At 44.1% G+C, this 26463-nt stretch overlaps 1 protein-coding gene and 1 pseudogene across 1 annotated transcript in view; one reads left to right on the top strand and one right to left on the bottom strand.

Annotated features, from left to right (window-relative positions):
* igfn1.1 (immunoglobulin like and fibronectin type III domain containing 1, tandem duplicate 1) overlaps nucleotides 1-13349 on the top strand; it is a 145474-nt gene extending 132125 nt beyond the window's left edge. Inside the window, exon 26 of the mRNA XM_060918444.1 lies at nucleotides 13204-13349. Coding sequence (XP_060774427.1) covers nucleotides 13204-13349 — 146 coding nt within the window. The remainder of the gene's footprint in view (nucleotides 1-13203) is intronic.
* A 6212-nt stretch (nucleotides 13350-19561) lies between these two features.
* Nucleotides 19562-20915, bottom strand: LOC132884595 (zinc finger BED domain-containing protein 5-like; annotated as a pseudogene).
* Nucleotides 20916-26463: the final 5548 nt, after the last annotated feature.

Here is a 26463-nt window from a genome sequence, read left to right as displayed (position 1 = left end):
CCACTCAGCAAAACATGGTCCATTGAACTCAAGCCACTGTTAACAGCACAGTTGTCATCGACCTGCTGTCAGAGAGTTGCATTATTTACATAATTATTGGCAAATACAAAAGCAGTGTGTTTGTAGGAGAACAAAGGATAATAAACCATATGCATAAAATAGATTCAGCTGACTTTGTTTTAGTCATTTAGCTATTATAGTTATTTAGTTACTTTATCTAGTTTTACACTGACCTTCAAATCCCACTAAATGTCTCAGTCAGGCTGTAAACTGCGTGCCCCTGAAGAGCACATTTTTGTCATTTCACACAGTGAGTGAGCAATGCTTCCCTCCTGCCTCTGCTCAGGCAAGAATACTGGCATCAGGTGACTGCATTTAATGTTAGCATATGCAACCAGCCACATGGCATCATAAAAAATGACACCAGCTGAGTCAGGTGCCCTGGCTTGAAATGTTCTATCCGTGGACTGTTTTCAGCCATGAAATTCATACCAGAAAAAGAGTGTGCTGATGGAGCATGGACCAAATTTACACCTGCATGTGTTTGACAAGCCTGAGATTAACACTTTATAAGGAAAATAGTTAGTTTCCAGAGCTACATTTCATTAAAACCTGAATTGGAGTCCTCAAGAGCTTGTGATTAAATATTTTAGCACAATATTATGGACTTTTTTTAAATTTAATTCTGGACTTTTTTTTAGTTAGTTTATAACTGTATACATTGTTATTTGACTGTTTCAAATGATTAATCAATTTACTATGTTTAACATTTTTACATTATTAGCTTACCAGAATATTTATGATGACATATATATTACATTATTTTATTATTAAACTTGTATTACATATTGATAAGTGATATGCAATGTCTGTATTTTGTATTAAGGAGTAAGTATATCAGGCGGCACGGTGGTGTAGTGATTAGCACTGTCACCTCACAGCAAGAAGGTCCTGGGTTCGAGCCCAGCGCCCGACAAGGGCCTTTCTGTGTGGAGTTTGCATGTTCTCCCCGTGTCCGCGTGGGTTTCCTCCGGGTGCTCCGGTTTCCCCCACAGTCCAAAGACATGCAGGTTAGGTTAACTGGTGACTCTAAATTGACCGTAGGTGTGAATGTGAGTGTGAATGGTTGTCTGTGTCTATGTGCCGGCCCTGCAATGACCTGGTGACTTGTCCAGGGTGTACCCCACCTCTTGCCCATAGTCAGCTGGGATAGGCTCCAGCTTGCCTGCGACCCTGTAGAACAGGATAAGTGGCTACAGATAATGGATGGATGAGATGGATGGATGGATGGATGGATGGATGGATGGAGTAAGTATATATTTAAGAAGGATTAAGATAAATAAATCACAATACAAGGAGCCATTCAGTCAGTAAAAGTAAACAAAAAGTAAGAATATAAAAAGAGAACATGGGAATATTCATGAAACCTGGAGAAAATTAAAAAAATTCTAAATACAGTATCTTGAATGAAACCAGAGAGCTATGATGGCGCCACCTTGTGTTTCTGCAGTGTCCAGATGCATTAGTTTTCTAAAAGTAATTCTAACACTATTAAGTGTTGCATAATTCCTTCAACACTTGTAGCATAAACTGAACTTCAACACAAACTAAGGAAAATTAAGAAACTGAGCCATATCTTTATTCATTGTTCAGGTCAAGCTTTTCATTTCACATTGCTCGCATTTATCACACAACTTCATTTCTATTACTACTTTTTTATCAAACGTTTACTCTTGTTACAGTAGACATACATTACTATTTCTTGCAACTCTTAATCTGGGCTGAACTGGGACAAAAATGTAAGTCGGGAGTCCCACAATCACCCAGGAAACCAATCTACGCCATCCACAACAAATACTCAGACCACTGCTGTAATGTGCACTATCTAATCAGCCTATCATGAGGCAGAAGCTCAGTGCATGTAGCTTCAGTTAATGTTAAGTTCACACACAGAATGTTACAAAATGGAGGTTACAAAATGTGATCTATGTGACTTTGACCGAGGTATGATTGTTGGTACCAGAAGGGTTGGCTGGAGAATTTTAGAAAGTTTTAATGAAAGAAAGGTAAGAGAAGAATGGCCAGAGGTGGGTTTCCCAAAAGCCTCTTAATGCTAAGACAGTCTTAACCTGGGGGAGAGAGCATTCATTGGGCTGATGCTTTTTGTGCTGCAATGCTTTTGGGAAACTTGGCACAGACTAATTCAAGCTGACAGGAATGCTCCAGTAACTCAAATAACCACATCTCCGAAAACACAGTTTTATCCAGTTTTAAAATTATTAAGAGTTTCTAATAATTTGGTTGGTTAGTGTACATTTAAATTTAACAACAATTAAACAAATGTTGTGGAAGTGATTTTCTGACTCTCCCAATGGCAAATCCAGGTCAAATGTACAAATCCCATCCAATCGTATTATTCATTTATTCAACTGAAGCATATTATTCATCGCTTTACATGAATTAGTCAATAACTACAGAAAAACATATATCAGGGGTGTGGCAGCATTAGTCTGGAGCCACAGACTGCTTCTGAAAGCTTAATGTGCATTTTAAACTTCATAATACCAGATATAAATTCAACTATAATGTCTTGACTAATGTAGTCAATAATATACTATTATAACAGTCCTGAATAAGAGTTCAGACAGCTTTTGTTTTCTCTGAATAATCCACACAGGAAAAGGAATAATTATGTTTTAGTTCATGTGGTTAACAAGTTTTAATGCTGTGCTTTGAACTAATGAGCAGGAGTGGTACCTCAGTGGCACCACTACTGATTGGAAGGCTGTGGTTTCAAATCCCAGGACCTTTATTCCTGATTTTATTATGACACTATTGTAAGTTGTTAGCTGTCTACAGTATAATTAACTCCATGAATGGGGGACTAAATTACTTGCTCCAGGGATACTTAAGTCAGCAAAGTTTAGATATTTGCATAATAATATTTTCTTGGACAAGGATGGTCAACATTTTTTTTTTCCTGTTGGCTGGAAAGCTAAAATTTTGGTCTTTTTTTAATTTTTTTTATCGAATTTAAAAAAAGGTTCTGAAGTAGTCTGAAATAGTCAGGAACCACACCGTTAAGTCATGAGTGCCCCCTAAAGGTGTTTTAAAGCAGTTTATTGTTTAAAAAAAAATATATATATATATATATATATATATATATATATATATATATATATATATATATATATATATATATATACTAACTTGCATTTATAAATCACTTCACAGTGAATTTAGGGTCATCAGATAAACAGATATCTTTTGTGATTTATCTGTTTATCTGACTACCCTCAGAAAAAAATATGGCAGAAAATGTCAAAGATGACAGATCAGACAACTGAAGGCCAAGGTAAATGCATATTCTATTTAAAAATGTTATTTTACTACACTGTAAAACATGATTTGTTGTTTTAACTTAAAAAAGTTAGTACCCGGGCTGCCTTAAAATTTTGAGTTCATTGAAATTCATATAGTAAGTTAAATTGTTCACCTCGTTGTGTTAACTTACTATATTAATTTCAATGAACTCAAGTTTTTAAGGCAGCCCGGGTATCTGCTGTGCTTTGCCACAAACCAAAAAAACTGACCAACAAAATCCTCCAGGCATGACTCTGACAAATATACCTGCAAAAACTATCTAAGAGTATATTTAGAGACTTGGCCTTGATTACTACATGAGTTTCTCATTGGTACAGTCTGGATGACTGAAGCTCTTCTCACACTGTAAAAAAATGATTTGTTGTTTTAACTTAAAGTTAGTACCCAGGCTGCCTTAAAATTTGGAGTTCATATAGTAAGTTAACACAACGAGGTGAACAATTTAACTTACTATATGAATTTCAATGAACTCAAAATTTTAAGGCAGCCCAGGTACTAACTTTTTTAAGTTAAAACAACAAATAATTTTTTACAGTACATCTCACTTGTAATTCTTCATGTAAACTGAAAATATAGCTGCATTCTTGCCTTTTTTAATTGCTGTAAAATGTTAAGGAGAGATACGTTTAAATCAAATAAATTCCTTTGACTCTGATTGCTGCAGAATTAGAATTAAGGAAGATTTATTGCTCTATCCCGTTCTCTAAAATTTTGCACCTTTAAACTTACAAACAAGTAAAAATTATATCATCTTCAAATATTTCTGATGGTCTCAAGTGTTTAAGATGATACTGGCATACAAATCACTTTGGTTCATTTGTACTATTAGTGAGCATCAGGAAGAGGTCCATAGTACCTGGAGTGATGATCACTCAGATTATCGAAAGGCTTCCAGAAGGAAAAACTCATCCAGACTTTACCCATAAACTCATCGCTTTGATCAGTCAAGCAGGTATATTTCTTTAACACTTCTTTAACATTCTAACACTTTACAATACTATTTAAAAACTCATGGGTAACTCCAAATCTTTATTTTGTTATAACTTACTGAGTAATAACCTAGTATTCATTGGTAGCTAATAGTAGTGACTTAATAGTAGTCCCAATGTGGTTACCAATGAGTTATTGAATAATACTGTAAAGTGCTACCATTTCTTCTAATATTTTTGGGAAAGCCAAATATGCATACTTAATAATTCACAGTACATTACACATCATGTTCATGTTTCCTGTCAAATGGTTAAATTAGCTTTTTTTCAAGGCCATTGTCATTGGGATTCCAGAACCTACTACATGGGCAAGACATATTGGAGATCTTTCTGACCAGCAAAAATATCAGATTAAGTTCGATCCCATTTCTTGAGAACATACAATTGAGGCAAGTACATTAACACACAAACACTGGCCACTTTTAGGTACACCGTGCTAGTACCGGCTTGGATCCCTTTTACCTTCAGAACTGCCTTAATTTTTCATGGCATAGATTCAACAAGGTGCTGGAAACATTCCTCAGAGATTTTGGTCCATATTCACATAATAGCATGACACAGTTGCTGCAGATTTCTTGGCTGCATATCCATGATGCGAATCTCCCATTTCACCACATCCCAAAAGTGCTCTATTGGATTGAGATCTGGTGATTGTGGAGACCATTTGAGTACAGTGAACTCTTTGTCATGTTCAAGAAACCAGTTTGAGATGATTTGAGCTTTGTGACATGGTGTGTTATCCTGCTGGAAGTAGCCATCAGAGTATGGGTACGCTGTCATCATAAAAAGATGGACATGGTCAGCAACAATACTCAGGTAGGCTGTGGCATTTAAATGATGCTCAGGTGGTCCTAAGGGACCCAAAGTGTGTCAAGAAAATATCCCCAACACCATTACACCACCATCACCACCAGTCTGAACCGTTGATGCAAGGCAGGATGGATCCATGTTTTCATGTTGTTTACACCAAATTCTGATCCTACCATCTGAACTTCGCAGCAGGAATCAAGACTCATCAGACCAGGCAACATTTTCCAATCTTCTATTGTCTAATTTTGGTGCGGCTGTGTGAATTGTAGCCTTAGTTTCATGTTCTTAACTGACAGGAGTGGCACCCAGTGTGGTCTTCTGCTGCTGCACTCCATCTGCTTCAAGGCTCAAAATGTTGTACGTTCAGAGATGGTCTTCTGCATACCTTGGCTGTAATGAGTGGTTATTTGAGTTACTGTTACCTTTCTATGATCTCAAAGCATTCTGGCCATTCTCCTCTGACCTCTGGCATCAACCAGGCATTTTCGCCCAGAGAACTGCTGCTCACTGGATATTCAGACCATTCTCTATAAACCCTAGAGATGGTTGTGCATGAAAATCCCAATTGATCAGCAGTTTTTGAAATACTCAGACCAGCCCATCAAGCACTAAGAATCATGCCATGTTCAAAGTCACCTTTCTTCCCCATTCTGAAGTCAGTTTGAACTTCAGCAAGTCGGCTTGACCATATCAGCATGCCTAAATGAACTGAGTTGCTGCCATGTGATTTACGAGCAGTTGAACAGGTGTACCTAATAAAGTGTGTGTGTGTGTATATCTCATATCTCATCTCATCTCATTATCTGTAGCCGCTTTATCCTGTTCTACAGGGTCGCAGGCAAGCTGGAGCCTATCCAAGCTGACTACGGGCGAAAGGCGGGGTACACCCTGGACAAGTCACCAGGTCATCGCAGGGCTGACACATAGACAACCATTCACACTCACATTCACACCTACGGTCAATTTAGAGTCACCAGTTAACCTAACCTGCATGTCTTTGGACTGTGGGGGAAACCGGAGCACCCGGAGGAAACCCACACAGACACGGGGAGAACATGCAAACTCCACACAGAAAGGCCCTCGTCGGCCATGGGGCTCAAACCCGGGCCTTCTTGCTGTGAGGCGACAGCGCTAACCACTACACCACCGTGCAGAGAGGATATTACATGGTGGCATGAAGATATGAAGTTTACCTTCGAATGGTAAACATATTTCACAAATGTGCAGCAAACTACTGAAATATTTTTCAACACGAGAAGATAAATTTCATATCTTCAGCCACCATGTAATATTCTTTTTATTATATAAAAACATCCACAAGAAAAAAATGCAAGTTAATCCAAAGAATTTTAATTTTAAACCACCATTTTGACAACATGTGTCAAGTCAGCAGGAAAACACTGGAAGTGACATCATCGATATCCTCATGAGTGAAGATACTGGAAAATATATCACTCAGGTCCAGGATGTAGTTCACATGAAAACGAAGAGGTTTCTTTAATTTTTGCCTATTTCCTTGAAGGGTGCCTTGAAAGGTGAATTCTGGTGCTTGTTGTCAACATTTCTGTACATTTTCAATCTTATTATCAGTGTTCTGAAATATGTTTTTCACCTATATTAGCATGCTTTTGAAGGACCTATTTGTAAAGATGCAGACACTGCTGGACTGTGTAACCAAAGTTGCAATGATCCCAACTCAGATAAGTAGAAGTAGAAATTTTAAAGTTTTATAAATATGTTTAATATATTTGTGGCAGTTCTTAAGAGTGGGAGGAGCACAGAAGACAGCAGGACAGAACTAAATTTCATAATTCTTTTTATTTTACACACTTTTCAGTGGTCTCTCAGAAACACATAGACAGACATGCACACACACATCAGGTGTCTGATTTGGGAGAGAGCTCTCCTCTGCTCTCGCTCTCTCCTTAAATAGGGCACAGTCACTGGGGAAGACACACAAACACATGTTAATCAACATCAGATGCAGTGATTCTGCCACTTACCTTCCCTGACTCCGCCCTCCAGACACAGACTGATGCTTGACCATGCCCCCGCTGCCACATACCCCCACTGCCTGACTCAGGCCGGGCGGCCGTCCGGCCTGCAGCCGACTCCCCCCCCCTTGACGGGAGAGGAAGTCCGCCACGACCATCTGCGCCCCCGGCCTGTGGATCACCTTGAAGTTAAAGGGTTGGAGTGCCAGATACCAACGGGTGATCCACACATTGGCATCCTTCATGCGGTGGAGCCACTGGAGGGGCGTGTGGTCCGAACAGAGGGTGAAAGGGTGTCCCAGCAGGTAGTAACAGAGGGCGGGGACCGCCCACTTGATTGCCAGGCATTCCTTCTCAATAGTGCTGTAGCGCCCCTCACGCACCGACAGCTTCCTACTGATATACAGCATGGGGCAGTCCTCCCCCTCCACCTCCTGGGACAAAACAGCCCCCAGCCCTCTGTCCGACGCATCCGTCTGTAACATAAAGGGGAGAGAAAAGTCAGGGGAGTGTAACAGTGGCCCCCCACACAGTGCAGCCTTCACCTCAGAAAAAGCCCGCTGGCATTGCTCCGTCCACTGGACCGGATCTGGTGCCCCATTTTTAGTCAGATCAGTCAGCGGGCTGGTGATGTCCGAATAATTAGGTGTAAACCTATGATAGTAGCCAGCCAGCTCCAGGAACTGCCTCACCCCCTTTTTGGTCTTGGGTCTCTGGCAGGCCACAATTGCTGCTGTCTTGTTAATTTGGGGATGCACCTGACTTGCTCAAGTGGAAGCCCAGATACCATACTTCCACCCGCCCAATCACACACTTCTTCGGGTTGGCTGTGAGACCCGCTCGCCTCAGTGAGCTAAAGATGGCCCTCAGGTGTTGTAGGTGTCGCGGCCAGTCATTACTATAAATAATGATGTTGTCAAGGTATGCGACCGCATAGGTGGCATGGGGTCGGAGGACCCAATCCATTAGCCGCTGAAACATAGTGAGCGCCCCAAACAGCCCAAAAGGATGTGTGACAAACTGGTGTAAGCCGAACGGTGTGGAAAAGGCCGTTTTTTCTAGGGATAATGGAGTCAAGGGGATCTGCCAATAACCCTTTGTCAAATCCAGTGTCGAGTAAAAGCGAGCCGTGCCTAGTCGATCGAGCAACTCATCAATACGAGGCATTGGGTACGCGTCAAATTTAGACACCGCATTGACTTTTCTATAGTCTACACAGAACCGGATCGACCCATCGGCTTTGGGTACCAAGACCACTGGGCTGCTCCAGTCACTGTGGGACTCCTCGATGATGCCCATTTCGAACATGGCCTCAAGTTCTTCCCAAACCACTTTTTCCTTGCGTTCGGGTAGGCTGTAAGGGCGGCTACACACTACCACCCCCAGGGGCATCTCAATGTGGTGCTCTATGAGGTCGGTGCGGCCGGGCAGGGGCGAGAACACGTCCGAAAACTCGGTCTGCAACTGGGCAACCTCCGCGAGTTGGGTCGGGGAGAGGTGGTCTCCACAGGGGACCAGAGAGGTACGTGATGCCAATACTCCCTTTTGAACCTCCGGCCCCAGCTCCACCTTCTCTGGAACCACCGACACCAATGCCACGGGGACCTCCTCATTCCAGAGTTTGAGCAGATTGAGGTGGTAAATCTGTAGCACCCCACCCCTGTACATTCGCCTCACCTCATAGTCAACATCCCCGACTCGCCATGTGACCTCAAAGGGTCCTTGCCACTTGGCGATCAATTTGGAGCTCGATGTGGGCAACAGTATGAGTACTTTATCTCCCGGTGCGAACTCCCTAAGGCGTGTACCCCTGTCCTACAGGTGGGTTTGCCGTTCTTGGGCCTGCCGCAAATTCTCCTGGGTTAGGTGTGTGAGTGTGTGGAGTTTTGTGCGCAGGTCAATAACATATTGAATTTCATTTTTACTTGGTGAAGGTCCCTCCTCCCAATTTTCTCGCAGCACATCTAGAATGCCGCACGGCTTACGCCCATATAACAATTCAAACGGGGAGAACCCCATGGAGGCTTGGGGGACCTCTTGCACTGCACTGCAAATAACAAGGGTTCGAGCCATTTATCCCAATTACATGCGTCCTCACTTACAAATTTTTAAATTATATTCTTGAGGGTCCGATTGAACCGTTCAACTAAACCGTCCATTTGTGGGTGATACACGCTGGTGCGGATTGGCTTAATACCCAACAACCCATACAGTTCGTTCAGTGTACGTGACATAAACAAGGTGCCTTGGTCAGTCAGAATCTCTTTCGGGATTCCAACTCGGGATATGACGCGGAAGAGCGCTTCCGCAATACTGCGTGCGAAGATATTGCGAAGAGGCACTGCTTCCGGGTATCGCGTTGCATAGTCCACCAGAACTAAAATAAAGCGGTACCCTCATGCTGACCGATCTAATGGCCCGACGAGATCCATCCCAATTCTTTCGAACGGGGTCTTGATTAATGGGAGAGAGCGCAAAGGCGCTTTTGGAATGTCCACTGGATTTACTAACTGGCATTCGCGGCACGCCATACACCACCTACGGACATCGCCGCGAATCCCTGGCCAATAGAACCGGGCCATTATTAGGGCTAGTGTTTTATCCTGCCCTAAGTTTCCAGCCATGGGATTAAAGTGAGCCGCCTGGAATACCAATTCCCAGCAGCTCTTTGGAATCAAAAGCTGCATGACTTGCTCTTTAGTCTGAGTGTCCTGCGTCACTCGGTATAATCTATCCTTCATAATTGCGAAGTAGGGGAAGGATGAGGTGGCATTTGGCTGGAGCGTTTGACAATCGATTACTCTCACTTGGTCAAATGCATGCTGCAGGAGTCTCGTCTCACTACTGCTCTAATGGAAAATCCGCAAGGGATTCCCCAATAGAAAGAGGAGGAGCCGGCGGCTCCTCACTCTGACGCGGAGATGACGTAGACGGCTCTGTGACAGCTGCTCCCGCCAATGCGACACTGGGACCTCCCCCTGCTAAACTACGGCAGGACCCACTCTTCACTAAGTGACTCATTAATTCACCAAATCCCGGCCAATCAGTCCCCAAAATTATCGAGTGGGTAAGGCAAGGATTAACCGCCGCCTTTTATTCTAAATTTTTCCCCTCGGAAAAGAATGTGGACCGACACTAAAGGGTAGTTGTGAACATCCCCGTGCATACACAACACCTTCACCAATTGTGCTGCCCCCAATGCCTCGTCTTGCACCAGGCTTTGGTGGATTGAGGTCTGATTACAACCAGAGTCCACCAATGCCTGATATGTATCCCCTTGGACACTCACCGGTATGCGATATGCTCCGGCCTGATCGAGGGCGGTTCCTGGCATGTCGGGGATCCAAACCACCGCGCCCACCTCCATTACCGAGCACTGCTGTTGGAAGTGGCCCGGCTCCCTGCAGCGCCAGCAAACCGGCCCGGGCTTCCTCTCTGCACTGGTGCTCTGGGGCTCACTCACCTGAGGGGGGGGAGAGACAGACACAGAAGGGAGAAACGGGAGGGCACCATGGGTGCGGCGGGCCGGCTGGGGTGGCACCGGCCCCCGCCTCCGCGGTGGGGGAAAGGGGCGAGAATGAGACACAGGAGAAGAGGGAGAGAGAGAGAGAGAAAGGAGAGAGAAGAAGAGGTTGTCTGCTGTCCTGCCATCGGGACAGCCACCAAATGGTCCTCCGCCAGCTCGATTGCCTGATCCAGCGACGCCGCGCGGTGGCACTGGACCCACTCTGCTGTTCCTGCTGGTAGGCAAGCAATGAACTGCTCCAGTACCACCTGATCAATGATTCCCTCGGCGTCGCGGTTGTTGGCCCTCAACCACCTTCAGCAGGCTTCCCGGAGTTGCTGGCCAAACGCGAACGGCTGGCCGACTTCCTCCAAGCGCAAAGCGCGGAAGCGCTGTCGCTGTTGCTCAGGGGTGCACCCCACATGCTGGAGGACGGCCCGGTGAAGGTCCGCGTAGGCCAGCCGGCAGTCGGCAGGGAGCCGTAGCGCGGCCAGCTGCGCCTCGCCCGTTAACAGGGGGAGGAGGTGCGCCGCGCGCTGTTCCACCGGCCATCCCGAGGTCTCTGCTGCCTGCTCAAAGAGTGTGAGGAAGGCCTCAGGGTCGTCCTGCGGGCCCATCTTCGTTAGGGTGAGGTGGGAAGGGCCCGCGGCGGTGGAGGTGGTGGACCCTGCCGACGCGAGGAGGTGCCGGAACGCCTGTCAATCTTCCTGCTGAGCCAACACCAGGGCCTCGAACCGTTGCTCTTGCTCCTTCTGGAGGGTGACTAGCGCCTGGTGCTGGCTCTGCTGGGCCGTGGCGAGGGTGTGGACCAGGTCAGCGAAAGGGGAGGACTCCATGGGGCTGTTCTTCTTCTGCGCTCCACGTCCCGGGTTTCGGCACCATTGTGGCAGTTCATAAGAGTGGGAGGAGCACAGAAGACGGCAGGACAGAACTAAGTTTCGTAATTCTTTTTATTTTACACACTTTTCAGTGGTCTCTCAGAAACACATAGACAGACACGCACACACACACATCAGGTGTCTGATTCGGGAGAGAGCTCTCCTCTGCTCTCGCTCTCTCCTTAAATAGGGTGCGGTCACTGGAGAAGACACACAAACACACGCTAATCAACATCAGGTGCAGTGATTCTGCCACTTACCTTCCCTGACTCCGCCCTCTGGTCACAGACTGGCGCTTGACCACGCCCCCGCTGCCACAATATTATATGGTCTTTCTGTTGTTTACTCATTTTCAGTGAAACCTTGTTTCAAAGATCCTGAAGATTTCATGGCTGTGAGCGCAGGAAACACTGGCAGAATTGTAGTAAATTATGAGGTAAGAAATTTATAGATTACCTCTGGTCTTGTTCAGTAATTTATTTCAGCATATAACTACTTTTTACAAAATACTTTTCCAAGACATCCCCACTGCCAGAAATCAGCTGGTCAAAGAATAATGAACCTGTGTCTCCATGGTTCAAAATTGTCAACACTGAGGGCATGCCAGCACTCACCATGGCCCCGTGTCAGCACTTTCTCCCAGCTAAAACTCTAGTGGGAAGACTAGCTTTAAAGTGCCATTCCACTATTGGATGTATTCTTTGGCATAAAAGACAATATATTTTGACAACATATATAAATGGTATCACTAGATAGAGAAATCTTTTAGCTTCAAAATGATATATCAAACAATTTTTTGACAACGACAAGTATATTAATTTTGCGACCAAAGTCACCTACCCTTTTAATTTCCGCGTGTGATGTCATCGGCAGGTTCCCCTTCTTGTGTACCACGTGAAGTGTGACGTGGCACATATTATCAGCAATGGCAGATAGAACGCGATAAAAATAATACCAATAAATCTAGCTAATACCAATAAATCTAGCTAACTGAAAGATTAACTCAATTTTTCGCAATTTTTTTGGTCCCCATATACGAGGAGAAATGACTCTCTCACTTTGGGGGTTTCCTGGTCTAAAAATAGACAGACACGTGGTACACAAGAAGGGGAACCTGCCGATGACATCACGTTTCACTACCGCGCGGAAATTAAAAGGGTAGGTGACTTTGGTCGCAAAATTAATATACTTGTCATTGTCAAAAAAATATGTTTGATATATAATTTTGAAGCTAAAAGATTTCTCTGTCTAGTCATGTTGTCATAAAATATATTGTATTTTATGCCAAAGAATACATCCAATGGTGGAATGGCACTTTAACCTAGAGGTCAGAGTAACAAATAACATTAGCCTCTACCTCATTCTTATACTTCTCAAACCAATCATATAATGTTTGCACTTTGCTCCAAGCTGCAGTAGTCCACTTTTACTAATAGTTTAATCTTGCATATAGCTGTCATGTCATAATAACTAATTTTGCATGATAAATGGGATATTCAGATCATGTGAAGGGCATTTCCTAAACCAGTGAAGAATATGCAGCTAATTTATTCTGACTCTATACATTATCCTAATCGTTATACTTAATAGTCAAATGGTTCCCTGCCAGTCTTCCTCATATCACAGCACTCTTTTTTGACCAGATGAACCCAAGAAATCAGGCCCAGTAACATTGGAGCAGCAGGTCCAGGGTAAAGTGATCAGCATGTGGGATCCATTACCAGACCAGGAACTGGATGATCAGCTACACTACATTGTAGCAGAACATGACACCAACACTTGCATATAGCACACAATAGTTAGTCGCCTCTTCTGTACAACCTATACTGCCAATGTCCAATCTGGACATGAGTATCATTTCAAAATCTATGCTAAAAATGACATGGGATGGTCTGAGCCTTCAGAATCACCAATATGGGGCATTCACAGCATAAAAAGTAAGACAATTCTATCCAGAGGATGTGTCTTTTGATGAGAACTAATTATTATAATTAATATTTGTAAAACTTCCCTGGTGTGGGTGGAGTACAGAAGCACAGCAGGCAGGAGGTGATATTCACACACATTTATTGAGGCTTTTCAGCTTCGCTTGCTCACTTTTAGGGGACACACACACAGAGTTGTATTCTGGTCTGGGGAGCTCTCATCTCTCTGCTCTCTCCCTCCTTTTCTATGTTCCACCATCACTGCAACAAACACATACACAACATTAATTGACAACAGGTGTAATGACTTTGCCACTCACCTTCCCTGACCCCGCCCTCCATTCACAAACTGACACTTGGCCATGCCCACACTGCCACATACCCACACCGCCTGACTCAGGCCGGGTAGCTGTCCGGCCTGCAGCGGACCCCCCCCCCAATGGGACAGGAAGTCTACCATCACCATCTGCGCCCCTGGCAAAAATCACCAATGGCTAATCTGTGCATTGGCATCCTTAATGTGGCAGAGCCACTGGCAGGGCACGTGGTCCAAACAGAGGGTGAAAGGATGCCCAGCAGATAGTATCGGAGGTCTGAGGACCACCCACTTGATGGCCAGGCACTCTTTTTCGATGGTGCTGTACTTGAGGAGAGAGAAGTCAGGGGAGTGTAGAAGTGGCTCCCCACACAGTGCAGCTTTTACATTAGTGAAAGCCTGTGACACTGCTCTGTCCACTGGACTGGATCTGGTGCTCCCTTTTTAGTGAGATCAGTCAGTGGGCTGGCGACATCCGAATAATTAGGTATGAACCTATGATAGTAGCCAGCCAGCCCCAGGAACTGTCTCACCCCCCTTTTTGGTCTTGGGCCTCAGGCAGGCTGCAATCACTGCAGTCTTGTCAATTTGGGGACATACCTGCTCATGACCCAAGTGGAAACCCAGATACTGTACTTCCACCCTCCCAATCGCACACTTTTTCAAGTTAGCTGTGAGACCCACATGCCTCAGAGACTCTAGGATGGCCTTAAGGTGTTCCAGGTGCCGCGGCGAATTGTTGCTATAAATAATGATGTCATTGAGGTAAGCCACCACGTAGGTGGCATGAGGGCAGAGGATCTTGTTCATGAGCTGCTAGAACATAGCAGGAGCCCCAAATAAACCAAAAGGAAGCGTGACAAATTGGCATAATCCAAACAGTGTGGAAAAAGCCGTTTTCTCTTGGGATAGAGGAGTCAAGGGGATCTGCCAATATCCCTTCATTAAATCCAGTGTCGAATAAAAGCGCACCCCTAACCAATCGAGCAACTCCTCAATGCGAGGCATTGGGTATGCGTCAAATTTAGGCACTGTGTTGACTTTTCTATAGTCCATACAGAACTGGACTGACCCGTCGGTCTTGGGAACCAGGACCACTGGGCTGCTCCAGTCACTGTGTGATTCCTCGATTATACCCATGTCAAGCATGGCCTTGAGTTCATCCTGAACTACCTTTTTTTGTGTTTGGGCAAGTGGTAAGGTTGGCTACGCACCACCACTCCCATGGTGTTCTATGAGTTGGGTGCGGCCAGGAGGGGGCGAAAACACGTTGGAAAATTCCTTTTGCAACTTGGCAACCTCCTTGAGTTGGGCCTGTGAGAGGTGGTCTCCACAAGTGACTCGATCAGTTTGAGATGTTACTTTTTTTTTACCTCTGGCCCCAGCTCCTCCTTCTTCAGAACTACCGACACCAATGCCATGGGAACCCCCTTGTTCCAATGTTTTAATAGTATGAGGTGGTAGATTTGCAGTGCCCCACCCCTATCCATTCACCTCACCTCATAGTCAACATCCCCGACTCGCCATGTGACCTCAAAGAGCCCTTGCCCCTTGGCTATTAAATTGGAGCTCGATGTGGCCAATAATATGAGTATTGTCTCCCAGGGTGAACTCTCTAAGGCATGTGCCCCTGTCGTACAGCTGGGCTTGACGTTCTTGTGCCTGCCGTAAATTCTCCTGGGTTAAGTACGTGAGGGTGTGGAGTTTTGTGTGCAGGTCGAGAATGTACTGAATTTCATTTTTACTAGGTGAAGGTCCCTCCTCCCAGTTTTCTCGTAGCACGTCCAAAATTCCAGGCAGCTTACACCCATATAACAACTCAAATGGTGAAAATCCTGTGGAGGGTTGCGAGACCTTTTGTACTGCAAATAACAGGGGCTCGAGCCATTTATCCTAATTATGTGCATCTTCACTTGCAAATTTCCGAATTAAGTTTTTGAGTGTCTGATTGAATTGTTCCACTAAGCCATCTGTTTGTGGGTGATAGACACCAGTCCAGATAGATTTAATTCCCAATAATCCATACAGTTCCTGCAGTGCGCGTGGCATAAGTGTAGTGCCTTGGTCTGTCAGGATTTCTTTTGGAATCCCGACCCAGAAGATAGCATGGAAGAGCGCTTCAGCAATGCTGCATGCTGAGATATTGTGGAGAGGCACTGCTTCTGGATATCGCATTGCATAGTCCACCAGAACTAAAATAAAGCAGTATCCCCATGCTGATCGCTTTAATGGCCTGATGAGATCCATACCAATTCTCTTGAAAGGAGTCTCAATTAGAGGGAGAGGGCGCAAAGGCGCTTTTGGAGTGGCCATGGGATTTACTGATTGGCATTCATGGTACGCCACACACCACCAACGAACATCCCTGTGAATCCCTGGACAATAAAACTGGTTCATTATACGGGCTAGTGTTTTATCCTGCCCTAAGTGTCCAGCCATGGGATTAAAGTGAGCTGCATGGAATACGAGTTCCTTATGGCTCTTTGGGACTAATGACTGGGTTATCTGTTCACTGGTTTGAATGTTCTGCATCACTCAATACAGACTATCCTTAATAATAGCAAAATATCGGAAGGAGGGTATTGCATTTGGCTGGAGAGTTTGACCATCGATTACTCTCACTTGGTCAAACGCATGATGCAGAGTCTCGTTTCGCGACTGCTCTAATGGAAAATCCACAAGGGATTCCCCAATAGAAAGAGGAGGAGCCGGCGGCTCCTCACTCTGACGCGGAGATGACGTAGACGGCTCTGTGACAGCTGCTCCCGCCAATGCGACACTGGGACCTCCCCCTGCTAAACTACAGCAGGACCCACTCTTCACTAAATCCCTAATGGGATTTTCTAATGGGAAATCCTCGAGGGAATCCCCGAGAGAGGGAGGAGGGGTGAGCTGCTCCTCACTCCTCATATCGCCCTGACGTGGTGCTGACGTAAATGGCTCTGTGACAGCTTCTCCAGTCAATGCCACACAGATCTCCCCATGACGTAGTAATGCAGGACCCATCCCTTACTATGTGTTTCATCTATCCTTTGAACCCTGGCCAATCAGTCCCTAAAATCAGCAAGTGGGTGAGACAAGGATTATCTACTGCCTTTATTCTATGCTTTTCTCCCCAAAATAGAATGTGGATGGACACTAATGGGTAGTTGTGAACATCCCCATGCATACACAGAATCTTCACCACTTGTGCTGTCCCCAATGCCTCACCTTGTACCAGGCTTTGGTGGATTGAGGTCTGGTTACAGCCGAAATCCACCAATGCATTATACGCATGCCCTTGAACACTTACCGGTATAAGATACGCTCCGGCCCGATCGGGGGTGGTCTCTGGCGTGTTGGGGATCCAGACCACTGCTCCCACCTCCATCACAGAGCACTGACTCTGGAGATGTCCCAGCTCCCTGCAGCGCCAGCACACCGGCCCAGGCTTCCCCTCTGCACTGGTGTTATGGGTGTCACTCACCTGAGGGGGAAAAGACACAAACACAGAAGGGGAAAATAGGAAGACACCACAGGTGCAATGGGCCGGCTGGGGGGCAGCCAGCCCATGCCTTCATGGTGGGGGAACAGGGCAGGGAAGGAAAGAAGAGAGGGGGAGGAAGGAGAGAGAAAAAGAGGAGACACGTCCGCTTGCCGTCGGAACCACCACCAGATGATCCTCCGCCAATTCGATGGCTTGATCCAGTGACGCCGGGCAATGACACTGGACCCACTCTGCTGTTCCTTCCAGAAGTCATGCAATGAACTGTTCCAGTGTCACCAAGTCAATGATTCCTTCAGTGTCATGGTCATCCACCCTCAGCCACCACTGGCAGGCGTCCCGAAGCTGTTGACCAAATGCAAACGGCTGGCCAACCTCCTCCAATGTCAGCGTCTGGAATTGGTGATGTTGTTGTTCTGGGGAGTGGCTGACACACTGCAGGATGGCTCACTTCAAGTCGGCATATATGAGCCGGCTGTCAGTGTGGAGCTGCTGCGCAGCGAGCTGCACCTTGCCAGTCAATAGCGGAAGTAGGTGTGCTGCATGCTGCTCGAACGGCCACACCCATGCTTCAGCCACTTACTCAAAGAGCACTAGGAAGGCTTCCAGATCATCATGCAGGTCTGTCTTCATGAGGGTGATGAGGGGAGGGTCTGCTGCAGTGGTGGGCAAGGACCCCGCCGACATGAGCTTCCTGCTGGGCCAGTATCAAGGCTTTGAAGCGCTGTTCTTGCTCCTTCCAGAGAGCGATCAGCGCTTGATGCTGGTTCTGCTGAGCGGTAGTGAGGGCATGGATGAGATCTTTGAATGGCGAGGACTCCATGGGGTGGTTCCCTTCCATACTCCCGGGTTTTGGCACCACTGTAACACTTCCCTGATGTGGGTGGAGTAGAGAAGCACGGCAGGCAGATGATATTTACACACGTTTATTAAGGCTTTTCAGCTTCACTTGCTCACTTTTAGGACAGACAGAGAGACAGACAGAGAGACACACACACAGTCATGTTCTGGTCCAGGGAGCCCTCTTCTTTCTGCTCTCTCCCTCCTTTTATATTTTCCACCGTCATTGCAACAAACACCCACACACACACAACATTAATTGACAACAGGTGTAATGACTTGGCCACTCACCTTCCCTGACCCCGCCCTCCATTCTCAAACTGATGCTTGGCCACGCCCCACTGCCACAATATTATAAACTAAATATTACTAATCATTATTTTCAAAGCAGTCTTTTTTATCTTACACAGTATTGTAAGAGTTGTCAGAGTTTCAACCATATATAAATATGTCACATCTTAAGTCAATTCTAACTACTAATGTCAACTTTTAGAACAGTGGTTCTCAAACTTTTTTCACCAAGTACCACCTCAGAAAATACTTGGCTCTCCAAGTACCACCATAATGACCAACATTAAAATACAGTAGCGTAGTAGGCCTAAGTATTCATTAAAAACAAGGCAGAGGTTTTATTTAACAAGTATATTTAATATTGTTGGCCACTGTAACATTACACACAGTACTTTGAACAGTAACACTGTGTTTAAATATAGGAAAATAAAACACTGTACTTAAATAATGAATCAAATAAAATTAATTGCACGTAAAAGTGAAATAAACATTGTACTAAAATAAATATTAAAAGATAGTTCTTAAAGATTAAATGAAAATGTACTTAAAAGTTAAATAACTGTACTGTACTTAAATGTTAAGTAAAAAAAGTACTGTACTTGATGTACTTGAAAAAAATCAAAACAGGCTATGCATAGCAGCAGTTCTTGCCGTTTCTTAACTCCAGTGACTGTTTTCTGAAACAGAAACACACACCCACAAACAGAGGAAGAACAATAAGATTAAGAATAAAACAAAAGTGAGGAAAAGCATTAAGAATAACAGCTTATAATGTTAAATATACACAGACTATTGACTGATTGACTATTGATTGACAACTTACTGAGCTTAATGTGATGGGTGTGCATGACTCTGTGAACACAGTCCTGCAACGTCTGGGTCAATGGAGGTCAGCTTCAGTCTCAGGTTTGGCTCAGCATCCAGCCTGCTTCTGTACTTTGTTATTATGACAACAAGTGAAGAGAAGCCTTTCTCACACAGGTAGGTGGTCACAAAAGGAAGGAGAAATCGCACGGCCTTGTCAGAAAGCACAGGGTATTCACTGTACTGCTTTATCCAAAAGTCCAACAGACTGTGCTTTCTGAAAGATGCCTTCAGTGTTTCATCACAAGACAGCTCTATTAACCTCTCCTGCTCAACAACAGTTACGGTAAGTCCATTGAGGCCATGTGAGAGGTGTCGATGTTGAAAGGGTTTCTCATCCAGCTGCTAGCTTCATATTTAGGCATCACTGGGAAATAATTGCAGAACTGTTGTCTGAGTGATGTGAGGTGTGCAGCAATGTTCTCCCTGACTCCATCATCAAGCATCAGGTCATTGTCAGACAAAAAACTCTCCAAAGCAGGGAAAGCTGAAACATCACCTGTCTTGACTTTGATTTCAAATAACTCCAACTTTTTCAGCAGTGCATTGATTTTGTCCTGCACATCAAAAACATTGATGGAGAGTCCCTGTAATCCCAAATTCAGGTCATTTAAACATGAAAAAATGTCAGACAAGTATGCCAATTGACTGAGCCACACAGTATCCTCAAAAATGTCTGACAGGGGGAAATTTGTGTCCTGCAAGAACATCTGGACCTCTCTGTGCAATTCAAAAAGCCTTGAAAGCACCTTTCCTCTTGAAAGCCACCTTACTTCAGTATGAAGCAAGAGTTGGACATGCTCACTGCCCATCTCCTCGCAGAGCACATGAAATAAGTGAGCATTCATCGGTCTGGCCTTGATGAAGTTCACAGTTTTTACAGCACAATCCAGCACGGACTTCAGGTCATCAGGCATCCTCTTCACTGCCAGCGCCTCACGATGGATGCTGCAGTGAGTCCAGCGCATCTCAGGTGCCACCTCTCGGATGCGAGCTGCTACCCCACTGTTGCGACCCGTCATGGCCCTCGCTCCGTCAGTGCATACACCCACACACTTTTCCCAGTCCAAGCCATGCTCCTGGATGAACTTGTTCAGTAACTGGAATATTTGCTCTGATGTAGTTCTGGTCTCCAGTGATTTACAGAACATAAAGTCCTCCTGCGCCACACCGTCATATTCATATCTCACATAAACCAATAAATTGGCCAAATCTGCAACATCTGTAGTCTTATCAAGCTGTATGGCAAAATATCTACTGTTCTTAATGCGCTCAATCAGTGTCTTTTAAACATCGTCAGCCATGTCATTTATCCTCCTTGACACGGTGTCATTTGAAAGCGGCACCAAGTTTAATTCTCTGGCAGCTTTCTCTCCACACATGATATGTGTCATCTCTTTGGCTAATGGTAAACACAGCAGTTCCCCGATTGTGTGCAGCTTACCGGCTCTGGCGATCAGGAGGCTGGCACGATATGAAGCTTCCTGTGCTTTGGCTACGGGTGTACCATAGGACAGAATGGTGGACTTGGACTGCTTCAGTTCATCACGTTTTTGTAAAAAAAAAATCCATTGGTTTGTCCTTTAGTGCTGTGTGTTTGGTTGTAAGATGCCGTTTGAGATGCGATGGTTTCATGGACTCTGTCACGCCCTCCAGGAATCACGCTTGAGCCAAGTTTTAGTTACTGATGGATGATCAATCTTTTAATAACGTAATCCATAAAATCCACTTTGTTCATCTTTCATCCACCGCCAAACTGACAGTACAAACACAACACAACACACAATCAATAGAGAAATCATAAACCCAGATACAACGCAATATAAATCAAAAACAGCAAAGACAAAGAAACAAACATACCTCGCTGGCTGCGTATAACTGAAGAGGGAATGAGACTTAAAGCTTAAAACACATCAAACATTTCAAACTAGCCCGCGGCTTGTAACATGGCCGCGAGCATAGTCAAGTCTAATCACCTAGGCGAGTGGTACGGCACCTAATAATGTCCGTGTGCAACACCTGACATCGCCTGACCCAACATGACCCAGCGTAATATCAAATTAAACACAAACAAACATTCTTGGACATTATAAACATGATATTTAATGAAAACAAAAAATAACAAAAACTATGACAGTTACAGACTCATTGCTCAGAACGTCCCCGCATACAACACACTGCGGCCTGGGCAGCTCCTCTGTCCCGCTCCAAATGAATCCCAGTTTAATGTATTTTTCGTCATACTTCCTCCTCACTGGTTTCTGCCGTTTGATAGCAGTTCTGGGGCTGGTTTTGCCACTGTCGTTTGCATCTGCACTTGGCTCACACACATCCTCTTCAGTTCTCCCTCTCTCCTGATCCATGCTCCCATTCACGGATTTAAGCCACGACAGTAATTTTGTCGTACTCGTCATAATTAGCAAAGCCACCTCCACCTTTTCCCATCACAGCCTAGTCTACCAATGGCGGATAACCGTCTGTCAGCGGAACCGGCGGGAATGCATACGTACGCTACGTATGGCTACCCAGAAACACTTGCAAACTTTTTAAAATTATTAACTTAATTTGTATCTCCTTTCATTTTCTTGTCATTGGTTAAGATATTTTCATCCATTCGGATATTATGGATAGTATTTCACCTTTTTTTATTTTATTTATATTTAATTAAGTGATTCTTTGGTGTACCACTAGAATGGAGCCCACGTACCACTAGTGGTACGCGTACCACAGTTTGAGAATCACTGTTTTAGAACATACCAGTCTCTTAATGCTACTAACAGTGGGCCTCGTTTATCAATCAAAGATGCATGTAAACATTTGCATAAGCCAAACCAAGCTATGTGTGAAGGATTTCTAAAAGTTTCAGAAACAATGATTTTCTTCATACTCCCATTCATATGTTGATCACCTGTAAATGCAAAGTGTGTTCCCAAAACTGCATAAAATGTAAAGTAAAACAGAGGCCTGGAAACATGAAATGACTACTAAACAGTGAAAGAAAAGGCAGAAAGACAGAAATTGAAATTATCTTGACGCACTTCTATGTCAATGAAAAAGTATATATTTAACCATGTAACGGCAACTGAAAAGGTCAAAATCTCAAGGAAAAGTACTGACAAGGTTAATTAGGTGTAAATTAGGTTCAGTGACAAGAAAATGGTAGGAGATTAAAATGGAGGAGGAAAAAAAGATCTACACTGTACCCACTGTTTCAAGTGTCTTAGATGACATGCTGGATTGGAAGTAAGTGTTCACCCTCCAAAAAAAAAAAAAATCATACTGGTCAAAAAACATCCTTTCCCCTTATAAGTATGACCTATGCTAAATCATCCATCAGCTAATCTGTCTTGGGCTTATGACTATGCATGGAGAGACCAGCCCGTCCTTTGTTTATACAGCAAAATTTATTTTGTCATAATTGAATCAATAGTTATATTAGTCCCAGTTTGGGGGGTTTATTGTTTATTTTTTCATTCTTTCATTAATGTAAATAATATGAACTTTTTTTTTCAGTGGCATTCTCAATGGTAGTCCCTGCCCTAATGACTGAGCATTAAGATGTTGTGTTTTTGATAGAGACTACAAAGTACTTCTCTAACTCACTCTGGATAGGGCATGTGCTAAATGCTATACATGTAAACAAACAAGCAATTTAAAATTGAGAATATGATATACAAATGAAAGCACAATAATGCATGCAAATTAGATGATCTGAATGTGATAAATTAAGGTCTGCATTAGTTAGTCTTCTTATGCATACATTTCCACACCCTCAGGAGCACAAGTTGGATACAAACATTTTTCTAAAAGATGGGATTTTCATGAATACCATGTATTTTGTGAAATATGTTCCTACAAATTATTTACAAAGGGGTCTATTTGCATCCAGCTTCATAAATGAGGCCCAGCTTATGTAGAGCAGAAGCTGGGGGCCAGTACCAATATTGGTCTTAATGGCACTGAAATTTACTTTTAAATATCTGTTCAATTTTTATTGAACACTTAAATGTACTTTTTTTTAACTTTCACAGTTAAGTATTTGTTCAATCTTTATTGTTTGTCTAGCTTCACTATTCAGAACACTGCCAGCCATATTCACATTTGAGAGTCGTCCCCCTTTTTTTGGCTTCTCTGAAAGTCCACACTCCACCAAAGGGCTACCAGTGCGACATGACCTGTGCTGATTGAGGCTGCCACACATTACATGTTTTTTGGTACCTGAATGACATCTGTATCAACTCTAATAAACGTTTCTACATGACCAATGCTCATGGTGTGTGCTCCATGTACACCCTCAGAGTGGAGCTCAAAGATGCTGGTGAATATAAATTGGTTGCAGTCAACTCATTTGGAAAAGCAGAGTGCTCCATCATACTGACAGTTAAAGTTATTATTATTATTATTATTATCTCATTTCATCTCATTATCTCTAGCCGCTTTATCCTTCTACAGGGTCGCAGGCAAGCTGGAGCCTATCCCAGCTGACTACGGGCGAAAGGCGGGGTACACCCTGGACAAGTCGCCAGGTCATCACAGGGCTGACACATAGACACAGACAACCATTCACACTCACATTCACACCTATGGTCAATTTAGAGTCACCAGTTAACCTAACCTGCATGTCTTTGGACTGTGGGGGAAACCGGAGCACCCGGAGGAAACCCACGCGGACACGGGGAGAACATGCAAACTCCACACAGAAAGGCCCTCGCCGGCCATGGGGCTCGAACCCAGGACCTTCTTGCTGTGAGGCGACAGCGCTAACCACTACACCACCGTGCCGCCCTATTATTATTATCATTATTATTATTATTATTATTCAGAGATTCAGCAGAAGTACTGTTATTAATGTTTTTTTTTTCTGTTTTTCAGCCTGAACTGTGGCATGTTGATGGGGGGAAGACACACTTCTGTGTGTCAATAATGGGATCCAACACTGTAGAATAGGAGGTAGATTTCTTTCACATATCTTATAGAATGCTGATATAATGTGCTTCTTATTATCAAAAATGACTCCCTATAACTGTGGGTTTGGAAACTGCATAAAGCTGTTTCTCCACTCCAGTGTTGTGTTTCTTTAATCTTCCTCCATAAGGCAACCAATGACATAAACAGATGGATTACATTTATATCCATTCATAGTAAGTGTACTGTCATATACATGTGCCCCACCATACACATGCAAAACGTTTTTTTTTTTAAAGACTAGTTATTAAGTAATTTTGTCCTAAATGAACAGCCATAACTGCAAGATTTACAGACCTGGATCTTCTTCCTCTTCTTCTTCTTCTTTTTTGGCTGCTCCCATTAGGGGTCGCCAGAGTGGATCATCAGATCCCCATATTTGATTTGGCATAGGTTTTTATACCGGATGCCCTTCCCGATGCAACCCTCCCCAGTCTATCCGGGCTTGGGGCCGGCACTAAGTATACACTGGCTTGTATAACTCCAGTGGTTGGAGATCAGTGCCATATTTGACAGCTAGCCTGCATGAGGTTAACTACTAGGATATGAGGAGGCTGGTATTTCATGACACACCCAGACATGTCCATGGGACACTTGGTGAAATATGGCTGTCAGATGAAGTTTCACATTACATGTTTACACACACAGTGTCGCTTGGAGTTCAGCTCTTGTGTGTGGAGTATCAGTGATTTATTATGACATATAAGGGGGCTATCAGGGCTTCGTCATGCATTAACTATATACACAACAAATATAGATTAACTTAAACACTGAGTTGCTAGTTTCTAATGTATACCTACTTGCTAAAAAAAGTTGCACTCAAGTATCTTTCATTATATAATGGATAACTTCAGCTGGACATTTTAAACTTAAAGCTAAAACTGTACTGAAATCAATAATGACCCTGATTCTTATACTGAAGAGCTTTCCAATGCAATTAGAAGTGCCTGACAATATATAGTAGTATACAACTGTAGAAGAATAATGACATATTTTCATGATCCAGTTTTGCCCAGAAGAGGATGGTTTCCCTTTTGAGTCTGGTTCCTCCCAAGGTTTCTTCTCTATTGCCATCTCTAGGAGCTTTTCCTCTGCCAGTGTATGTTAAACAGAAAATACCCAAGAATAGCCCATCCATCCATTATCTGTAACCGCTTATCCTGTGCAGGGTCACAGGCAAGCTGGAGCCTATCCCAGCTGACTATGGACAAGAGGCAGGGTACACCCTGGACAAGTCACCAGATCATTGCAGGGCTGACACAGAGAGACAAACAACAATTCACACTCACACCTGTGGTCAATTTAGAGCCACCAATTAACCTAACCTGCATGTCTTTGGACTGTGGGGGAAACCGGAGCACCTGGAGGAAACCCACGCAGATACGGGGATAACATGTAAACTCCACACAGAAAGGCCCCCGTCAGCCACTGGGCTCAAACCCAGCACCTTCTTGTTGTGAGGCGACAGTGCTAACCACTACACCACTATGCCACCCACCCAAGAACAGTCTAGAATGTTATTGTTTTGATTTCACTAAGTGGCCTACCCCAAACCATAACCCTGACCATTATTCCTCATCAATCACATTTTACAATTGTCATCACAAACTGGAACTGGTAGCATTGTTACCACAGCCACTGAACCCAGGCAACCTTTGGATGGGCGTACAGTGGTGCTTGAAGGTTTGTGAACCCTTTAGAATTTTCTATATTTCTGCATAAATATGACCTAAAACATCATCAGATTTTCACACAAGTCCTAAACGTAGATAAAGAGAATCCAGTTAAACAAATGAGACAAAAATGTTATACTTGGTCATTTATTTATTGAGGAAAATGATCCAATATTACATATCTATGAGTGGCAAAAGTATGTGAACCTTTGCTTTCAGTATCTGGTGTGACCCCCTTGTGCAGCAATAACTGCAACTAAACGTTTCCAGTAACTGTTGATCAGTCCTGCACACCGGCTTGGAGGAATTTTAGCTCATTCCTCCATACAGAACAGCTTCACCTCTGGGATGTTGGTGGGTTTCCTCACATGAATTACTCGCTTCAGGTCCTTCCACAACATTTCAATTGGATTAAGGTCAGGACTTTGATTTGACCATTCCAAAACATTAACTTTATTCTTCTTTAACCATTCTTTGGTAGAATGACTTGTGTGCTTGGGGTCATTGTCTTGCTGCATGACCTACCTTCTCTTGAGATTCAGTTC

This window comes from Neoarius graeffei, chromosome 4 (assembly GCF_027579695.1).
Source record: "Neoarius graeffei isolate fNeoGra1 chromosome 4, fNeoGra1.pri, whole genome shotgun sequence".
Lineage (NCBI taxonomy): Eukaryota > Metazoa > Chordata > Actinopteri > Siluriformes > Ariidae > Neoarius > Neoarius graeffei.
The sequence above is the reverse complement of the archived record's forward strand: the minus strand, read 5'-3'. Positions and strand labels throughout refer to the sequence as shown.